The sequence below is a fragment of the Crinia signifera genome, chromosome 8, assembly GCF_055691185.1.
Source record: "Crinia signifera chromosome 8, ASM5569118v1, whole genome shotgun sequence".
In the NCBI taxonomy this organism is placed as follows: Eukaryota; Metazoa; Chordata; class Amphibia; order Anura; family Myobatrachidae; genus Crinia; species Crinia signifera.
Genome location: NC_139224.1, coordinates 14,727,023 through 14,749,491, shown reverse-complemented (window position 1 = coordinate 14,749,491; position 22,469 = coordinate 14,727,023). Strand labels below are relative to the sequence as shown.

Below are 22,469 nucleotides of genomic sequence, written 5' to 3'. Positions count from 1 at the left end.
TTGTAAGGATAGCCATGTATGGGCACAGGTGACCTAATTAGTAACTTAGAAAATTAGGCAGTTAAGGTGCTTTGTGGGCCAAGTTTGGGATTCCATCTTCCACCTCTGACGGGAGGCTGTTCCACATGTCCACTACTCTTTACAGTAATTAAAACCCTTGATATATGTGACATTCTCTATCATGTCCCCCCTTTCCCTTCTCTGCTTCAGACTATACCTAGTAAATTCTTGTAGTCTTTCTGGGTACATTTTGGGATGTAGGCCATGCACCGTTTTAGCTGCCCATCATTGTACGTTCTCTAATGTAATTATATCCTTGTGGAGATATGGCCACCAGAACTGGGCACATTATTGTTCATCTTCTACATGAGAGTACCAGGGATACCAAAGTCACCATATAATATTCTATGTAGTCCTCCAGGAGCTGAGACCTCCGGTGGAATGTTGTGTTTTTGTTAGCCGCCGCCATCCCTGGCAGTCTCCTGCAGATAGCAGGTCCGGGACAGGCGGCGAGTGTACTGTGGAGAGCGGGCGTCGGGGACGATGCCGAGCAACTCCCCGAACTTCCGCCCTCACTCTCCTTGCGGCTGGGTGTCGGGGCGTTGCTCGGCAATGTTCACAAACTTCCGGCCCGGTGAGCGTCCCCTGCTGCGGCTGACGTCAGCAGCCGCCGGGGGCGCGCACTTTTGAATAAATTGCCGGCATCTGCTGGGCACAGATGCTGGTTATAGCTTTGTGGACCCTGCCTTGCAATCTCTTGGTGTTCCTGGTTCCAGAGTCTCCCAGAGCCTCACAGCTGTTGTTCTTACGTCCTGCCCTGCTGCAGCTAAGTGTTTGTTGCACTCTTGCCTTGTATTCCTCCTGTCTCCTGTTTCCTCAATACCATCTTGGGTGTCTGCACTGTGGGGCTTGCCCCTCGCAGTGCAGAATAGTGCAGTTGAGGTTGTTTCTAATTGTGTACCATCTGTTAGAGCATTGTTTCCTATTGTATTACTATATTCCACCAAAGAGCATTGTTGCCGTTATTATTGTATTGTTATATTCCACCAAAGAGCATTGTTGCCGTTAGCATTGTTTATTACACTCTACTGCAGGGGTCTTAGACCTGCACATTTAGGGCTTAGTTAGTTATCCTTTTGCTCCTGTTCTGCCTCCACAGATACGTTGTCTCGTTCCTAAGACCTGCCTGTAACGGAGTCTGAGCGGACCTAATTTGCCCTTACAGCCGGGACGGGTACAGGTGAAGCCTAGCCCTGCACGTATCTCGTGGATTCCAGGCTAGGGCAACAGTCAGGGAGCAGGTCTTATGACCACCTACAGAACCCTAACAGTTTTGCTTCTGTTACACTGTAGTATATCTCCGAATTATGCTATGATAATCTTTTCATACTTTGAATTATGTGACCTGTTTATACAGCCAATGCTTCATCCAATGTACAGTGTTGTATATTTGGAAGGTTAGCAAATATTGATTATTTCTATTTTGCATACATTTTTTTAGATCAGTTGGGAAGAACCGGGATTACAAAACTATGAGCAAACTTAAATTTATCATTGGTTGTGTTTGGCCACTTATTGACTCCACGTGGTCTTCTGCTGCGGCTTATCCGGAGCCTGGAGGTGGAATGACGGAATATCTCATAAACTGCACAGTACAGGGAGACTTTCACCTCCTGGCGTTCTCCATCTCTGCAGACCTACAGCTTCTGCTCTTCATTGGGATCTTGGTGATGTATTTACTGACATTGCTGGGGAACCTGATTATCACCGGTCTTATATATCTGACCCCACAGCTCCACACCCCTATGTACTATTTCCTGTGTAACCTCTCAGTGCAGGACATTGTCTACGTCTCCAGCATCCTTCCAAGATTTCTGTCTGTCCTGGTAACAGGTGACACCAGAATTGCCTTCCCAGCATGCATCACTCAGATGTTCCTCTTTACATTTTGCGTTGTGGCGGAGTACTTACTCTTAACGTTTATGGCCTATGACCGCTATGTTGCTATCTGTGACCCCCTGCACTATACAACCATTATGAACCAAAACTTGTGTATTACACTAGTCTCTGTCTCCTGGATTTTTGGCTTTTTTACTTCTTTTATATATGCTATGCTGGTGTCTGGATTATCATTCTGCAGCTCCCGAGACGTTAGTAAATTGTACTGTGATCTGAAAATCATGATATCACTCTCTAGTAGTGACATCACAGACATAGAGATGCTGGTATTTGTGGAATGTTTTGTTTTGGGACTTACGCCCTTTGTGCTCATATTAGTCTCTTATACATGTATAATTGCTACAGTCATAAAGATCCGTAGCTCAGCGGGCAGAGGAAAGGCGTTCTCCAGCTGCTCCTCCCATCTCACTGTTGTCATATTATTCTGTGGAACGTCGCTTAGTTCCTACATGGTGCCAGAATTGCAGCAATCTCCAGAACAAGACAAACTTCTCTCCTTGCTATACACAGCGGTGGTCCCGATGCTAAACCCTCTTGTTTATACTCTGAGGAACAAACAGGTTCTGACAGCCATGGACAAAATGTTAAATAGATACTTAGGCTGATATTGTATTACCTGTGATCTTTGACTGCTAGTAATAGGCTTGTACGGGGCTATCTAATTAGCCTGGATAAACCGGCACTGAACCTGTGTGTTTTCACTAATAAACAGCTTTTTTTTATCAGGTGATGCAATTGTACAGTCCGATAAAGAAAAATTGGCAAAAGTGTCAAGAAAATAATTCATAAACAGGTCTCTCTCCCTTCCTCTCGCTATGCCTGACACTGGGCCTTATTCTGGTTGGAGCGGCCGGGCCGTACGCGTACGTCCCGGGTTTTTTTATGATCTGCGCATGCGTACATTCGCTAATGCGCAGGCGCGACCACTCACCAACGCTTACGGACGGGTCTCTACGTGCGAAAAAACCTGTACGCGAGTGTACGGGTATAGGGGGCGGCATAGGGGCGTGAAGAGGGGAGCGGCCGAAATAATGAGGGAAAATGGGCGTAAATATGGGCGTACACGGGGGTGTGCACCAAAAATGAGCGGTGCTACTACCGCACGATCGACTAAGGCACCGTTCATTTCGGACACAAAACAGGCGGCCGCCAACCGCCATCTCAAACCACCCCTACAGATACCGCATGCCAGCGTGCGCCTGAGTTTGCTAATTAACGCTGATTCCTACTCAAACACATACACCTGAATGTAATAAGCAATGCTGCAGTCTATTAAGTCCAAACCATGATTTCACTACCTGCAAGCCACACACAGCACTCAAACACATTGGAAGCTTATCTTTCTTTACTTCTCGACATTTAAAGGTTTGTTTAATTTAAGGTAAGAATCTTTTTAAGACCTGCTTATATATGCTAAGGTAGGTATTTGCTAAACAGTTATACACATTCACTACGTGCTTTCATAGACTTTACACAGTAGCACACTCAATCTACACAAGTCGACATGTGTCAACGTGTTCACTCTAATACAAACATAGGTTTTGTATTTAGGATACAATAACATAAACCACATCTAACACCTACAAAGGATGTTTCAGCAATGTTTTAAGCCCATGACCACTATTTTGCACATTAATTAATTCAATCAATTAATTAATTTTCATAATTATAGTTGAAAGGCAAGATTTGCAGGTCCATATATATGAAGGGTATATCAGCGTACACGGACGTACGCTCACTCTCACGAGCGGTGACATAAGCTGACTTTTCTATTGAAAACAATAGGGACCCGTCCGTGCAAGCTGGCGTACGCTCAGATCTCCGCAAGAAGGCGGTGGGAAGATGGACGAGAGACGTCCGTAAACGGCGGCGTACGCTCAGTTGTACGCCAGTTGTCGGAGTGTAAGGGCTGGCCCGTCCGTGTACGTTGGCGTACGCTCATTTGTACGCCACTCCCCTTCTACGTTGTTTATGCCCGTACGTATGCGGCTGAGTTGTGGGTGGACTTAACCCCAACGGCCGCGTGCGGCTAGCGTACGTTAATAGCGAACGTACGCACGTTTGGCCGCTCCAACCAGAATAAGGCCCACTGTCTCTTCCCAGTTTCCTATATCTCCCTGACACTGGGGGTTATTTTGGTTCACTCTTTCTGACAAATTCCTTCTTAGATGGACAAAACCATGTGCACTGCAGGTGGGGCAGATGTAACATGTGCAGAGAGAATTAGATTTGGGTGGGGTTTTTCTTCAAAGTGAGATCTATATTGCAGTGTAGAAATAAAGTAGTCAGTATTTTCTCTCCACAGAAACAAAATAACTCCCCATAATCTAATTCTCTCTGCACATGTTACATCTGCCCCCCTGCAGTGCACATGGATTTGTCCATCTAAGAAGGAATTTGTCAGAAAGAGTGAACCAAAATAACTCCCACTGTCTCTATCACTTTCTTTCTCTTTCTCTATGAGACATTGCATTTGCAATTTTGCAAGGGGTGACTCTGATGGTAGGCAACTGCTTTTTTTCTAACTAGCGAAGCATGCTTTCTCTCCTTAACACTATCTCTCTCGATTTTACCCTGACACAATCTCCCTCAATTTTACCCTGACACTGTCTCTCTCAATTTTACCCTGACACTATCTCTCTCAATTTTACCCTGACACTATCTCTCTCAATTTTACCCTGACACTATCTCTCTGAATTTTACCCTGACACTATCTCTCTGAATTTTACCCTGACACTATCTCTCTGAATTTTACCCTGACACTAGCTCTCTGAATTTTACCCTGACACTAGCTCTCTGAATTTTACCCTGACACTAGCTCTCTGAATTTTACCCTGACACTAGCTCTCTGAATTTTACCCTGACACTGTCTCTTTAATTTTGCTTTGACACTATGGGGGTATTCAATGTTTGTTGTGCTCCCGCAGCCATCTCCCGACGGGGGAGATGGCTGCAGGGCCCTATTCAATGCTGTCTTCCCCGACCGCATGGAACAGGGGTTCTCTGCAGAATGAGCCCGATATCACAAGCTGTCGGGCTCGTTCTGCCGAGAAAAGCCGGAAATAGGCGAGCACCCGGCTGGAGCTCATCTATTTCCGTCCTCAGCTCACGGCCACGCCCCTTTCTCGCCGCTCGGCGGCCGGGACATTGAATCCCGACCACCGAGCTCAAGTCGAGCAAAGCGAGAACGGGACAGGGGCATGGCTGTCGAACTTGCTCGACAGCCATGCCCCTGACATTGAATACCCCCCTATCTCTTTCTCAATTGTATCCTGTCTCTCTCTTTCTCTTTCTCTGGCAATTTCTCTATCTCCGCCCCCTAACTTTCTCTCTGGGTGGGATGCAGGAAGCATCGCATTTTGCTTGCGATGCATCCTGCCATTATCTGCATAAATATCAGCATTTTCTAACGCCGTATGCATAAAGATTTTAGCAAAAGACGGCTCTTGCAGTAAGGACTACTGGGTTTGGGAACTGAAGTCCTATGTGTGCATGCCTTGAGGGACAGGTGCACCGTGGAGGGTTCTGGGAGGGATCTGGCTGGATCTCTTACAGAAGGGAGCCGTGGTAGAAGCTCATAGGGCGACACTGGTCTGAAGTTCGCATTCCGGGCTTGGTGCAAATGTGAAACGTGGCCAAACCTCTGAAAACTGCATTTTCAGAGTTTTGGCCGCATTTTACTCTTTCTCTGCATCTCGCCCTCTGACATTGGTCCGGATGGAAAGCGGTGCAAGTTTTAAGTAAAATCCAGTACTTGCAATATCACATACCGGGCAGGGCCGTCTTAACATTAGGAAGGGCCCCTGGGCAACCTAGTTCACTGGACCCCCCCCCCCCAAATTAGTTTGCCCAGGAGCCCACAGTCACCTCCCCAACCCTCACCTCTCTGGCTCCGTGCGGCAGCCAGTCAGCTTCCGGCGGCCGGGGATCCGATCATCTTCGCTGGGGGATCCGGGCAGCGGGATCAGGGCAGCGGCGGTAGCTAGGAGCCTGCCCTGAAGTGGCAAAACGCTATTAACTGGCGGGGCGGGAAGCGCTGTTGCATTTGAAAAGACTGGCCAGACGCTGATTGGCTGAATTCAGCCAATCAGCGTTCGGCCAGTCTTTTCAAATGCAGCAGCGCTTCCCGCCCCACCGGCAAATAGCGCTAATGGGAAAGATGGTGGCCGGGTGGCGGGGATCCGACCATCCTTGCTGGGGAAGGGGATCAGGGCGGCGGTGGCGGTAGCTAGGAGCCCGAAGCGGCGAAGCACTATTTGTCGGCGGGGGCGGGAAGCGCTGTTGAATTTGAAAAGACTGGCCGGATGCTGATTGGCTGAATTCAGCCAATCAGCATTCAGCCAGTCATTTTAAATGCAGCAGCGCTTCTCGCCCCCCCTGCCGGCAAATAGCGCTTCGCCGCTTCGGGCTCCTAGCTACCGCCACCGATGCCCTGATCCCCCTGCCGGATCACCCAGTGAGGGTGATCAGAACCCCGGCACACGGACCCCCGAAATTAAATTCACTGCTAGCTAGGAGGTGAAGCGCTATTTGCCGGCGGGGTGGGAAGCGCTGTTGCCTTTTCAAAGACTGGCCGGATGCTGATTTTCTGAATTCAGCCAATCAGCGTCCGGCCAGTCTATTCAAATGCAACAGCGCTTCCCGCCCCGCCGGCAAATAGAGCTTCGCCGAATCAGGCTTCTAGCTACCGCCACCGCCCTGATCCCCCTGCCCGGATCCCCCAGCGAGGGTGAGCGGATTCCCGGACCCCGGCCACCATCTTTCCCATTGAGCTGGGCCGGGGGCCCCTAGGTCCTAGGGCCCCCGGGCAACTGCCCATCGTGCCCAATGGGAAAGACGGCACTGATACCGGGAAGCCTGGGGATTTTAGAACAAACCAAACTGAGTTTTACATTGCGATTTGACTATTTTGAAAGGACATCACCCATTCGCACCCAAATAACCTATGACTCATACATCAGACACCCTCTAGATACCCATATTCCGCATAGACATCCTTGATTTGGTGAGAGGCCGACTCAGTGGTGGCCCCCAAGATCTCAGTGCCCTAGTCAGCTGCCTAGAAGTAGAGCTGGCCTGCCCACCTTTCCAGAGGGCTGGGATGGTCACCTGATTTTCATGAGCCCCATGGATGCAAGTTGTTGTTTTTCTTTGCAAGTTGCAAAATACCTTGAAAAATGCAGATTTATCCACAATTGTTCCCTATAGCAAATAAACATCATTATAAGCCTTCAATACAAGATACTGCTTGACCAGGGAAAGGCCGATTGTACGAGCCTGAGCAGTAGGAATGTGGTTCCACGTGCCATGTAGTGGGATCCTGGTGGTGGCAGCAACAAATCTGTCCACTGTGTAGTGGGGGAAGTCAGTAACAGGTGGTTACTGACGGTGAGAGGAAATCCTCTATTGTCCAACCCATGAGACCCAAACCCAGTCTGTGATCACTTGGCACAGGCAGCTAGGGCCCAACCGGGCACATTGTCCTTTTCGGAGGTGACCACACCCCATTTCAAGGGGAGAGGGCTTGTAGGCGGGATCATTGGGTCAACAAATGTGACATAATGGAAGGTCGACAGGGGTCTAGGTTGACATGGGTGAAGGTCGACAGGTGTCTAGGTCGACACCTGCGGTAGTTCGACATGGGTTACCTCGACAGATCAAAGGTTGACATGGGGTTTATTCACTGTTTTTTTACTCGAATGTCGACAAAGTCAACGTTGACCCTGTTTTAAATGCACCGCACTTGCTATGCTCGGCACACTATTTTATTCTCCCACCATGCCTTTGTGGATAGTAGGGCATATAATACCGCCCATGTCGGCTCAAAAAAACAGTGAAAAACCCCATGTCGACATTTGACTGTCGACCTAACCCATGTCAACCTAATGCATGTGTCGACCTAGACACCTGTCAACCTTGTACCATGTTGACCTAGACACCTGTCGATCCTGACCCATGTCGACCTAGACCCCTGTCGATCTTCCAGTATGTCGACCCAACGGTGTTGACCTAATGACTGTCAACCATCTTATGGTCATCCCATCGACCGTATACCTTGTAGACATATATAAATGATTCTCTCTTGCCTTTTCTCCCTGCCCTTTATTGCTCATCTGTTAGATACAGTGGGGCAGATGTATCATAGCAGCGCTTATCGCGCCGCTATGATACTTCCTGCTTCGCCTCATTAGCGAGGCGAAGCAGGAAGGGACATCGACAAGATGTATTAACATCTTGTCTGCCGAAGCGGGGGAGCGTTAACTCCCCCCTCCGGCGATGTCCCTTTCTGGAGATAGCGCATCAGTTAATAGTGATGCGCTATCTCCTGTCCCCCGGCCGGCCGCACTGGGCATGCGCGGGATCTCGCTGTTCACGCGAGATCCCCAGCGCAGCCCAGACCTAACAGCAGGGACAGCGCTGTCCCTGCTGTTTAGATAGGGCTTCGCCAGCCTGATGCTGGCGAAGCCAAACCTGGCTTCGTGCGGAACGGTCAGCGTTGCTGACCGTTCATACATTCGGCCTGCTATCATTTTGATAGCAGCGCCGATATGGACAGGGGCGCATGGACAGGGGCGCATAGCGTAAAAAAATAAATAATAATAATGGCGTGGGGTCCCCCCTCCTGATCATAACCAGCCCCAAGCTCACTGAGCTGGACCTGGTTCCAAAAATACGGGGGGACAAAAAGCATAGGGGTCCCCCGTTTTTCTGAAACCAGCCCCGGACTCTTGGACCGGTCCTGGTTCCAAAAATACGGGAAACCCCCGTATTTTGAAACCAGCACCGGGCTCCACCAGCACACGGTGTCATGCCACAGCCGGGTAACACTTTTTACATAAGGTCCCCCGGCCATACAATGAGCACCGTGGCTGGTCAGCCTTGGACGCGGTACCTGAAAGAGTGGGGACCCCCCAATAAAGGGGTTTTCCCCCCCAGGCTTCACCCTTCCAGTACTTTAGACGCTGGCCTGATAGTGTTAAATCATTAATACATAACATTGCTTTATACAGGTGAACTACAAGTGCCAGCAGGCCTCCCCCGCATGCTGGGACTTGGTGAACCACAAGTCCCAGCCTTCGGGGCATTAATGGGAATGTTAATAAAAACATTGTTAAAATAACACACACACAGAAAAGTATAACTTTATTATACACACACACACCTCACTTTTACACCAACATACTTACTGAACCAGGGTCCAGCGCTGCCCTCCCTCCTCCACAGCCAGCTCACCCAGCACTGACAGCGGGGTGAGCCGGCTTCCTGTGGTGCTGGTAACCGCTTCTTTTTTTTTTTTTATAATTCTTTATTTGTTTTTTTCTTGCATAATCCACATAAAAATTCCCACTATGGGGTCACATTTACAAAATTGACAATAACAAATTACAATAGTGTTTCAAATTTTTACAATAAAAAAATATATGCATTTCCCCTCTCCCCCCACCCGCCCCCCACCCTACCCTCCCCTGACCTTCCCCCCGCCCTGCTTGGTGGAGCTTGAACTAAGAGAAAGAGTTTCTTTATGAGGACTCAAACCTTACTTTTATTTATTAGTTTTCCTGTCGGATTACTCTTGCCCTGACTACGCTGCTATGTTCTAGTATTCTACCTTATTTAGCCACTTTATTTATGCCTTTATTAGCTATTCGATCTAGAATCCTCATTCCATTCTTTACTATACAATTCTGTGTTTTCTTTTACCTTTATGTGCCTTTAATTTAATTATTTGTGAATAATTATATTTAATAAATTTATCCTTATGAAAGTGCTTTATCATAGTGCTCTTTTTTAGTGGGAGGTTACTTTTCGTGTTATATTACTTCTGTGGGAAGTTTTTTATTATTATTATTATTTTTTTTATATATATATAAATACATTGTTATATATTCTATATTGGTGATAGGTTTACATATAATTAATTCATAGGAAAGAGGTCTAACCACCGGTGCCAAATTTTATCATATTTTTGCATCGAATTGCGGCTCTTATATAGGGATTTTTCATGTTTAGCGGTATACATTCCAGCATGCTACTTTAGGGCCTTCCTTTGCCATCCAGCTTCTGGCGATTATTACTTTTGCTAGTGCACATAAATTGGTGACATACTGTCGGTCCCCCGGCTCAAGCTGGCCGAGATCCATAATATTTCGCAAACAACCCCTGTCTGACACTGCGGATCGGGGGATACCCGAGTCCACTATAATTTGAGTTACCTCCGTCCAAAATGTACTCAGTACCCGACACTGCCATAAAAGATGGTAAAATATGCCCTCTTCCTGACCACATTTGGGGCAGAGTGTTGTTGTGCGTCCATTGAATTTTGCAATACGAGTTGTAGACATGTACGCTCTATGCAAAATAAAATATTGCACCTGTTGCACCCTCAGTGCATTGGTGGCTCTAACAATGTTCGAGACTGCTCATCGCCAGTCATCCTCTTCTATTGGGCCTACATCCTGGACCCACTTATTCCTCAATGTCTCCATACTGGCTAATCCCTTATCCCGATTTATATCTTTGTAAATTCTGCTAACCAATTTTTTAGGGCCTCCTGTTCTTATTATCCTTTTGATCGGGGATTCTCCCAACAATGGAGGGCCGTCTTGGAATCGGTCCGCCAAAGCCGTTTTTAGCTGTAAATGACGGTAAAAGTATGATTTAGGCAATCCGAACTCAACCTTTAGTTCAGCAAAAGTTTTAATGTGGCCGGGGAGAAATATTTGGCCCAAGGTTGTTACAGAGTATCTACCCCAGGCTTCCCTGACCTGGATCATACTTGACTCTCCAAAAATCTTAGGATCATCTATTTGATGTAATGGGTCGGTGGACTGAGTGTTTACAATTTTATTGGCTTTCTGCCAGATTTTTAAGGCTTGTTTAACCAACGGTGGATCCAACGATATGGTATTTGTTTGTAGTATTCTATTTATAGGGTGACTTCTTGGAGAGGCTACTTCAACCAGTGCACAGGCAATATCACTGTCCTCCATCTCATCCATCCAGGGCCGTAATAGCGCTAGTTGAGCAGACAGGTAATATGCATAGAAGTCAGGCAGTCCCAGTCCGCCCGCCCGCCCTTCTATCCAGCATAAGTTTGTTCAATTGGACCTTCGGTCGAGTGTTATGCCAGATGAAGGACGAGATACTGCTATTGAGTTTCCTAAAGAGTTTTTTTGCTAGAGGAATTGGCGATTGTTGAATCAGGTACAACAGTTGCGGGAGCACTACCATTTTTATTAAATTAATCCTGCCCGAGACAGACAGCGGAAGTTTACCCCTGGATTTAAATTTTGTTTCTATTTTACTCATCATTGGATAGATGTTGTGACAAATAAAGTCTTCTGAGTTACGTGTTATTTGTATCCCTAAGTATTTAAACTTAGTTGTCCAGGCCAGTGGAACCGGTGGAGGCAATGTTTGGGGTGGCGCGTCGCCAAGGTACATGATGTGTGATTTGTTCCAATTTATTTTTAAACTGGAAAGCTTACCAAAATCGGAGATCAGTTTTATGACCACTGGTAATGAGGTCCTATAGTCAAACAGATAAATTAACATGTCATCTGCATATAATGATACCACATCTGTACTCTTGGCAACGCGCAGCCCACAAATGTCCATTTGGGTTCTGAATCTGCATGCTAGGGGTTCTATCGAGAGTGCAAATAAAAGAGGGGAGAGGGGACACCCCTGTCTCGTGCCTCTGGAAAGTTTAAATGGGGATGAAGTCCATCCATTCAAGGTTACCCTAGCAGTAGGGGATTTGTATAGAAGTTGTATCCACTTTATGAAGTTAACCCCTAAACCAAATGCCTTCAGAGTGTCCCATAAATAAGGCCATTCCACAACATTGAATGCTTTGGTAGCATCTAGAGATACCACCGCTGGTTGGCTATACGGTTCATGGGGTAACTGCAGGTGAGTAAATAGTCTACGCAGATTAGTCGAGGTTGATTTGCCTGGCATAAAACCTGCCTGGTTAGAATGGACTATTTTAGAGATGTAATTTTTAAGCCTGTTAGCCAGAATTTTTGCTAAGATTTTTGCTTCATTAGATAAAAGGGAAATGGGACGGTATGAGTCTAACTTAGTTGGGTCCTTCCCTGGTTTTAAGATAACTATTATTTTCGCTTCTACCATGGATTCTGGAATCTCCTCTTCCTCAAAACAGCGTGTTAAAGTGTGATGAAACTGGGGGGCAATGGTATCACTATATTTTTTAAAGATCTCTGCCGGAATCCCGTCTAGCCCAGGAGCTTTGCTTCCTGGTAGTTCTTTTATAGCCTGGCAGACTTTACTCAACAATATTGGTTCATCCAACTCCTGTCTTTCTTTTTGTGATAAGGTAGGTAATTCACATCTTTCTAACTGGGACTGGATCTCCTCTGATGTGATCTGAAGTTCTGAGGTATATAATTCCTTAAAGTAGTCACAAAACATGCCCCCTAACTGCGGAGTATCATATATTAACTGACCGTGTGTGTCTATAATGGGGCCTATACAAGGGGGCGGTCCCTCGGCCTTAGCCAAGTAGGCCATATATCGGCCCGTTTTATCAGCTGATTGATATATCTTACATGACTTATACAACAGCAGTTTGGTGTTCTCTTCCTGTATGGCATCCTGCCATATTTTTTGGGCCTGTTGCCACTCTATTTTTGCTGCTTCTAGTTTATCCCGAATATATACCGACTCTGACTCCAAACATTTCTCCTCCAGTTTCTGTATATATTGTTTTTTGCCCGAGTGACCTCTATTATTTGTTTTCGAAATACCCCTCTCATGTATGCCTTAAATCAGTGGTTCCCAAACTGTGTGCCTCAGAGCACATGCAGGGGTGCCCTGGGATGGTGGTCCAGGAACAATTTATTTTATTTATGGTCAATGTAATAGGGAAAATCAGTGCTTATGGCTTCCAATCATACAATATGAGAACAAACTGAAGTGAATACTGTCCCTCACAACATAAATGGACCTAAGGATCACATATAAACACAATTTATTTAATTTAATATATATTTTTTTTAAAGTACTCAATAAGAAAATTTTGGCCTAGGGGTGCCACGAAAAAAATTCTGATACTCCAGGGTGCCGTGATTCCGAAAAGTTTGGGAACCCCTGCCTTAAATGCATCCAACTCAGTGGCAGCCATTGCCGAACCCTGATTTGCCTCCCAAAATTCACTCCAAAGTTTTACCTTGTTGTTCTCCTGGCCCAAATAGTGTAACCAAGCTGGGTAAAGTCTCGAAAACTCTTGACCCCTTACGAGTTTATTCGAAAATTCCAATATTATAGGGGAATGATCGGATATACCCCATGGTCTATATTCTATGTTTTTAACAGACGGGAGGAAAGACTGTGATGCCAAGATGAGGTCTATTCTGGAAAAGGTTTGATATGACGTAGAAAAACATGAAAATTGAGAAGTTTTGGGGTTGCGTTCTATCCATTGCAGGGTCAAGGATGTTATTAAAATCCCCTGCACACACCACTTCTGCAGAAGGATTGGATGCAGCAAAAGCCACCGCCCTTACCAGTATTTCATACGAGAAGGGAGGGGGATATAAACTGCCAATATCACCAACGGAAGGGGATTTATAATACAGTCCAAGAAGACGTATCTACCTCCTGGGTCTGTCTCCACCCGGTTACAAACGAACGCCAATGTCTTCCTTATTAGGACTGAGACCCCTCTAGATGAGGTTGTAAAGGGGGCGTGGTAGGCCCAACCTACCCATCTCTGTTTTAAAGCCAACAGCTTCCCTCCTATAAGGTGGGTCTCGGAGAGACATGCAATATCAACCCCATAGGAGCGAAGCTGGTTCAACACCAGGGATCGTTTAATTTTATTATTAAGACCCCTTATATTCCATGATAACAACTTAACCATTTGTTAATTTACATTTCTTGTCTCTAGATGCTCCCTCTGATTCTTTAAGCACCACATAATAGCATACTGTCCCCACACTGAAAAAGTATTTTTTATTTCTCCTTCCACCAAGCAAATCCCTCCCTCCCCCCACCCTGTATGCCCATTCCCTACAGGCATACCTATACCCCACCCTCCCAAAAGAAAAAAAGAAACATTTAAGATTAGGAACAGGATAAGTAGAATATATCAAGATTAGAACACATAAAATGCTCCATATCAACATCACAAAAAAAGAAAATGTTGTCATGCTTTAGAGGGCTGACGAAAAAGTGAAAGAAAAAGACCACCCATGAGAGGGTGGGGGAGAGCCCCAGCAGGTTACATTTATCATATTTTTATCACACTGGATACCATTACACCAGCGCCTTACGCCTAGGACCAAGGGACTTTGCTTCCAACCATTGAGCAGCCTCGGTGGGGGTTAAGAAGAAATGTGTTGTATTGTTATCCACCACTCTTAGGCCCTTATTCTGATCGGTGCGGATATTCCCGCTTGCGTACGGGCCGCCGATGTTTATCGCATGTGCAGAGGTCACTCTGCGCATGTGCAGGCGATTTCGCCGCATGGATTCTTTATAAGCCGCACAGGGGGCGTAGAGGGGCTACTTATCCTCATTACCCTATGCATACGCCCCGCGTTTCATGGGCGTTCCCATGCAAACGCGGGGCGTATGCATGGTAATGAGGCCGTGACGCGTGGGTACGGGGCGGGCATCTGACATCGCCGGATGTCAGCTGCCCGCCCCCATACAAGATTTCACACGGACAAGTGTCCGTGTGGTCTTGTGTTGCGGGACCTGGTGGAGCGTGCGGCCCTGCATTCGATGTTCGGCGACCATCGAATGCAGGGGCTGCTCCCACCATGGAGGAGGGGTATCCCCGTCCACATTCATGCGGACCGCCACATATCCGCATACGGACGGAGGTGGCGATCCGTATGGAAGGCGGGGATTCGCCAAGACGGACATCACCGCATATTTCTGATCGGGCCGCACCGATCAGAATAAGGGCCAGAATTTGGAGGGGAATATCATAGAGTAACTTATGTCCAAGTCCCGTAATTTTTTCTTTATATCACCAAATTTTGCCCTCTCTTTTTGCACTTCAAGCGCAAAGTCTGGGTACACTGATATCTTGTTTCCATTGTACATCAGGGGACCTTTTGCTCGGATTGAGCGCAGCACAATGTCTCTATCCACATAGCTTAGAAATTTTACAATAAATGTTCGCGGTGGCGCACCCGGAGGCAGGGGTCTAGGGGGGACTCTATGGGCCCTTTCTGCCGCAAACAGGGCTGTAAATGCGGTTTTGCCCACAGTGACTCTTAACCAATTTTCCACAAATTTTTGAGGATCTAGCCCCTCAGAATGTTCCGGTAGGCCCACAAACCTTAAGTTGTTATGCCTAAGCCTTCCCTCCATCTCAACAAGTTTAGTTTTCAGTTCAAAGGACTGCTGGATACAGTGAATCATCTTATTTCGGCATTGGGTGTTGTTGTCTTCCAGGCGTGATATAAGCTTTTCTGCCTCATCTAGGCGTATTGTAATCACACTGATATCCGATTTTAGGGACTGGATCTCCAATTGGAGATCTTTAATTTGCCCAGATAACCGCTGTTCCGAGTTGGTAATTGCGTCCAGAACCTGCTGAATCGTTGGGTCATTTGTTTCTTCAGAGGTTTTGGATTTCATTGGAGTGGTATAGGGGGTTGTGGTCTGTGAGGAGTTTCCCGCCTGGGATCTGGCGAATTTCTCGAGTCGAGCCGCAGCCGCGGCATTGCCAGCTTTGGGAATATTGCTATATAGTGGTATACGCCTGTTTATCAATTTGTTAGTCCCAGACAATAATTGCTGATTTTACTGCCCACAGACTTGGTAATCCTCCGTCCGCTAGATAGTTTGACCTGCTGGGCCTTGCCACTATCACACCAGTCCGCCCTCACCTGGACTGGCGCCGCCAATGGGGGCCACCCTTCAGGTCCCGTTATGGTGAGAAAAACCCGCTGTGGGGTCTCGCTCCACTCTCCCACTTAATACCTGCTTACTTAATAATTCTGGGTTTTACACAGAGTTCAAGAGGAACTGGTGAGATGGAGGGGAAACATGCTAAAATATCGTATGCCAGATAGATGTATATATATATATATATATATATATACAACAAAGGGTGACTCTAGTCGCGCCACTCAGAAGGCCGCTACTCTAAAGAGACTCCCCTGTTAGTGGGAGACAAAGGGTATGGATAGTAGAAAGAATAGAGAGCGCCAGAGGTTTCCACCACCTTAAGTGCAGTGCATGAGTCAGATATACAAATGATCAAAACATGTTTTTAAAAATTGACATATTTTATTAAAACGTTTATGAGAAAATGTGTGGTGTCTCAGTTCTTTTGAAGACGGTAACAACCCAACGCGTTTCGTCTTTAGAAAGACTTCATCAGGGGTTTTAAAATAGACACAAAGAATACATGGAGATGCCTCAAATATTTTCAAAATATATGATGAAACTCGGTGATAAGAGCGAGCTCGCAATCTTAAATAGGAGTTAAAACTGAGTGAGAAATTTTATAGGTCCATGTATGATGAGACTATTGTTGGTCCCATACTCGATGTGAAGAATCTTCACAGGATAATCAAACCAGCACCTGCCGTATGATGTAGATAAAATGTCTGAATAGGACTGGACTGAATGGAACGGGACTGGATGGACATTCTAAAGGGTCAAACGACCGTAATTTCTTCCAGACGGTTATCTGGGGTAAACCAGATGGTGCAGGTGGAACTAAGTCCGCATAAACAGACGTTGCTGTATAGATACTTGTAAGGTAGCTTAATGCTACAGTGGTTCTTCCAGATGTTATCTAGGGAGAACAGGGTGGTAAAAGGATGGAACTACTTCCATACAAACAGACGTTGCTGTAAAAAACACTTGTACGGTGGCTTTATGCAACCGTGGTTCTGCACAAATGTAGCAAAGAGGGCATCAGCAACGTCCATTACCTTTTACCACCCTGTTCCCCCTAGATAACATCTGGAAGAACCACTGTAGCATTAAGCTACCTTACAAGTATCTATACAGCAACGTCTGTTTATGCGGACTTAGTTCCACCTGCACCATCTGGTTTACCCCAGATAACCGTCTGGAAGAAATTACGGTCGTTTGACCCTTTAGAACGTCCATCCAGTCCCGTTCCATTCAGTTCAGTCCTATTCAGACATTTTATCTACATCATACGGCAGGTGCTGGTTTGATTATCCTGTGAAGATTCTTCACATTGAGTATGGGACCAACAATAGTCTCATCATAATGGACCTATAAAATTTCTCACTCAGTTTTAACTCCTATTTAAGATTGCGAGCTCGCTCTTATCACCGAGTTTCATCATATATTTTGAAAATATTTGAGGCATCTCCATGTATTCTTTGTGTCTATTTTAAAACCCCTGATGAAGTCTTTCTAAAGACGAAACGCGTTGGGTTGTTACCGTCTTCAAAAGAACTGAGACACCACACGTTTTCTCATAAACGTTTTAATAAAATATGTCAATTTTTAAAAACATGTTTTGATCATTTGTTTATCTGACTCATGCACTGCACTTAAGGTGGTGGAAACCTCTGGCGCTCTCTATTCTTTCTACTATATATATATATATATATATATTTTTTTTGTTTATATTTTCCCGGCCTGTACTTGGATGTGTACACCTGGCCCTTCGGAGTTAAACAGAGTCTTTTATGTGGTGCTTTAATGGGCTAGTGATTTTTAACTGGCAGTAATGTTTCACATTTACCCCTACTGTTGCTGGGGTGAAAGAACCATCTTCTAACAGCAATAATAATCTGAGTCCAGTAACCCTCCAACTCAGTAGAATCTGATACTGTCCATAACTTATATATAGAAAGTAATAGGCAATAATCAATGGTATACTGCACCCTTCCGTGTGTCTTGTCACAAATAATCAGTCCGGGGAGAGTTCTTTATGCCGGCTTTACACTTCCAAGGCGGGGGGAGAAACGTCCCTGCTTCAGGCAGCCCAGCTCCCGGACGCTTGTGCCTTCAGGGTGACTAGGTACACCAGAAACACCCTCCGGTATCCACTCCAGCCTGGGTTCTGTGCACAGCGTACTATGCCCTCCCTCGCCGCTTTCTCCGCGTTCCCACCAATGCCCGGCTCCGGGGGATCTGTCCAGGCTTATAGTAGTGGCTTGGTGCAGGTATCCGCGGTATAGACCTGTACGAACCAGGGAGATCTTGGGCAGCACAGGAGCGGGTCTAATCTTTGTTGTTCTATGCCCGGCTGTCTGGTTCTGGCGGCGGCTGACTAGTGCTGGCACCGGGAAGAGGTGTCTGCAGCTTGGTGCAGGTGTCTGCGGCACGAGAAACCCGTTCTACACAGGGAGTTCCGGACGCTGCCTGCACGTGGTTTCTCCCGTCTCTCTGTGCCCGCCTCTCTGATACTGCTGCCGGGGAAGGAAGTCTGCAGTCGGCGCTTGGTAGTGGAAACACAGGATTTATTCCCTGCTGGGGAGCTCACACACCAGCGTCCTACTCCCGCTCCGTCGTGGCCCTGCCCCCTGGTAACAGCTCCTATAGTGCTGTCCCAGCACTATAGAGGCAGCTAGTGTTGTTGGCTTCCAGCCAATCAGGGCTGAACTATGCCTCTCCACAGTCTGTTTAACTTTAACTATGCAAGGCCTGCCACTTTAATGATAAAGTTTATTTAATATTTTATCATGGCCAGGTATTAATATAGTGCACACATAATGACTTCTGGGAGAGCCTCCTTATGCAAAACAAGGCAAATATTCCCCAATGGGCAAAAGTTCTGGACCAGATTTACTATTTGATATGGCAAATTCTCACAGGACAAGGTTGTCCCCCCATGCTGACCCAGGCTGTTAATGACATTTGTGATTCCCAACAAATCCCTGCAAGCCTTGGAGGCTCTCATCACTGTGTTACCTAAGAACATCTGGCCCAAATGCCCCAGTTATGACCCAATTCCTCTTCTAAATGTTGATAGAAAACTATTTGCAAAGCTGATAGCGAATCTACTGTGAGTCTGGCTCCGTGACCTCATTCCCCTGGCCAAGCTAGTCTTGTCCCGGGAATGGAGATACCCAGGGCTTAAAGTGGTCCTGGAAAAGTGGTGGAACTTATTCTCTCTGCCTCCCAATCCCCCCTCCTTTATGTGAGTTCTTTACTATATTTGTATTAACTAGGGGATTCATCTCACCCTACGGGCGCTCTTCACACCGTCATAAGGGACTACACCCCCATAACCTATGAGGACTGTTATTGTGTTAAATATGGCTTGTATTGTATGAAGGATGTGTTGTATTGCAACTTAACAGCTAACTATAGCGTGTGTGGATGCCGAGCTGTTAGGGTGACATACACAGGCCGGCACTCACCACGCAGACATGTGGCTGCTGCCAGGGGATGGAGAAGCGGATGACGAAGAAAGTGGAGTTTGTGCTGAGGGTGGCGCTCTGTTGCTGTCTCTCAAAGTATGGGGACAGTCGTGGAGAGGGGGATGAGTGATAGGCAACCCAGGCAGAAAGCGAGGCAGTGTACTTGGAGGGACATCATATGCCCTGGCGTTATTGTAGTGCATCACAGGCAGGCACTCGCCACGCACTTGTGTGGCTGGTTCCCTGGGCATAAAGTGCCACTTCCACAAGGGGTGGGCATGTCCTCTGAGGGGACCTCAGATAACCGGGCAGGCTATTGCGTAGGGAAGTGACCAGGCGGGCATGTGCGGCAGGTGAGCACCATGATGCCAATCACAGGCAGGCACTGACCGCGCACAGGTGTGGCTGGTCTCCTGGACACAAAGCACTGATTTTGGCGGTGGGTGGGCATGTACGTGTCCTTGGAGGAGACCTAAGATTCCCATGCCGGCTGTAGTTGCACAGGGTAGTGAGAGGGCGGGCATGTGGGGAGTGAGGAGATAACCAGGCAGGCTATTGTACCGGGAAGTGACAGGGTCGGGCAAGTGCGGTGGGTTAGTGCCATGATGCCAATCACAGGCAGGCACTCCCCACGCACACATGTGGCTGGTCCCTGCACCAAGTGTTCTTCTCAGGGCGCCAATCTCTCTAGCTGGATGTGGACAGAGAGGGAGGCATCATGGAGAATCCGGCCACAGGGCGCTCCCAGTGGGGGTGGGCGTGTTCTGGGAGGGAACCGAAGCCTATTAGTGCACAGGTAAGTGAGAGGGCGGGCATGTGTGGCTGCAAAGCACCATGACACTTAAGGGCACTGAGCCCATGTGCTGTATGAAAAGCTGCTGTGGTAAGTGAGGACTGTTAGGACTGTGTTGCTGGCTGCTGGCACATGTACGGCGGCCGTTACAAAGGTCCTTGCAATGGTCTCTTCAATTATAGGCCAGATCTGTGTGTGTATAACGCTGCGTGGGGGGCGGAGTTCACTCTATGACTCCGCCCAGTGTTACATACACACTCACAGATTGAGAGTTCTGGGCTATTATATATGAGATAATAATAAACATCAATTTGTCAACTTTAATTGGGTGTTATTGAAAATCCTAACAAGATAGCGGAAATTACAGGATGTCATGCTTCAAAATGATCTTGCAATTCTAGATGAGTGGGCAAAAAAATGGAAGATGAGGTTCAATGTAGATAAATGTAAGGTTATGCACCTTGGGAGACACAACCAGTGTGCAAGTTACAACCTTAGTGGAGAGGAACTGGGTAATTCCATACTTGAAAAGGATCTAGGAGTCCAAATAGACAGCAAACTGGGATGTAGTGCCCATTGTAATGTAGCTACAAAAAAGGCCAACAAAATTCTGGCATGCATTAAGAGGGGAATGGAATCTAGGGACTCAAGGGTAATTATGCCACTATATAAAGCATTGGTGAGACCTCACCTAGAGTACGGAGTACAGTTCTGGGCCCCACACTATAAAAAGGACATCATAGAATTAGAAAAAGTCCAAAGGCGAGCAACAAAGCTTATTAGTGGAATGGAGAATTTAAGCTACGGGGAGAGATTAAGTTTTTTGGGACTATTTACATTAGAAAAGAGATGTTTAAGGGGGGACATGCTCAACATGTACAAGTATATCAAGGGCCAATATAAGGAACTGTCACACACCCTATTTTCTACTAGAAAGGAATCTAGGACGCGAGGGCATGAGTATAGATTAGAAGAAAAAAGATTTCATTCAGCTAGTAGAAAGAATTTCTTTACGGTCAGAACAGTCAAACTCTGGAACTCTCTTCCCAGAGAGGTGGTACCGGCTGGCTCATTAAATGCGTTCAAGGCAAAGTTGGACAAACATTTACTGGAGAAAAACATCCATGGGTACAAATAAGAAATATAAATTGTCTGTAAAATACCAGAACCTACCAAATCAGCAATGGATATCTATACCAGGTTGAACTAGATGGACGCAAGTCTTTTATAAGCCTTATCTACTATGTAACTATGTAACTATGTCAGCTATTGTGTCACAATTACAGTACAGTATGCTGTGTTGTATGAAAACCACTATTATGCCGCTTTCACATCTTAATTGCGTGTCCGACCCGGCTCCGGTACATTAGACCCAGGTCACCCTTTATACAGAGGATGACCCATGTTTAACCCATCTTATTACATGGGTCAAATTACCAGGTTGATTGACCCAGGTTATAACAAGGCTTGGTGTTTTCACAACCTGGATCCAAGGTGCGGAGTGAAAGGGACCATTGAAGGGTACAAGTCATAGGCCAGTATTCAATGCTCCTGATTCACCGTTTTTTTTCCGGCGAAACAGACTGTTTTCACTCCTTGCAGTGAATTTTTTTCACTGAAAATCTGATTCTGATATTTTTTTTTACACTTTCACCAGCAGGGGGCCGGGAGCCGCTCATTAGATATTCATATATTCACTTCACTCTGGTCCCGGCTTGTTATGTGCGGGGCCAGAGGGGCGGCTCCCTACCCCTGCCCCCCCCGTGCCAGCATTCCCGGGGGGCAGCCTCTGCTGCCTGTTTGTTCCCCGGGAGCCCTCCCCCATAAAATCTGGGGCAGGCAGGGAGGCTTACATCTCCCTGCCTGCCTCCGTCCCCCGGCTCCCTGCGGCTTTCGCCACAAGGGTTAAAATTTGCCATCAGGGGAAGCGAGCCCCTGCTGCATTAAATAGGGTGACAGGGAAGGCTGGCAGCGAATGCTGCAGCCCTCCTGAACCCTGCGAATGTGCAGCGAATCCTAAACAGGATTCGCTGCACATGGAGAACACAAACATTGAATACTCCCCATAGGGTCAATTCAATGGAGGTCGATATACATTAGGTACATTAGGTACCTAGTGACCGTATCCCTATTGAAAGGCTGAATAACATGCAGGAAAGTTGAATTTATAATTAACAAAGAATTATTAAAGTAAACAAATGTATAAAAACAAAATGTTCAGCATTAATTGTTGTGGGAGAATTGTAATAAATGTATCCGCAGAGGACAATCCCTGTGGTATAAGCACAGTGCTATATACATCCTCCATCCACTGTAGCTGGGTGACAGGGACAGACCTGATTAATGTGCTGTCACCATGATATGATGTTTCCCAG

General features: G+C 46.6%; 1 protein-coding gene across 1 annotated transcript; it reads left to right on the top strand.

Moving 5' to 3' along the window:
• The first annotated feature begins 1,532 nt into the window (after positions 1-1,532).
• Positions 1,533-2,564, top strand: LOC146027192 (olfactory receptor 1G1-like). Its single transcript, XM_083158150.1, has one exon. The coding sequence runs from the start codon at positions 1,533-1,535 to the stop codon at positions 2,562-2,564; it is 1,032 nt and encodes a 343-aa protein (XP_083014276.1).
• The last annotated feature ends 19,905 nt before the right edge of the window (positions 2,565-22,469 follow it).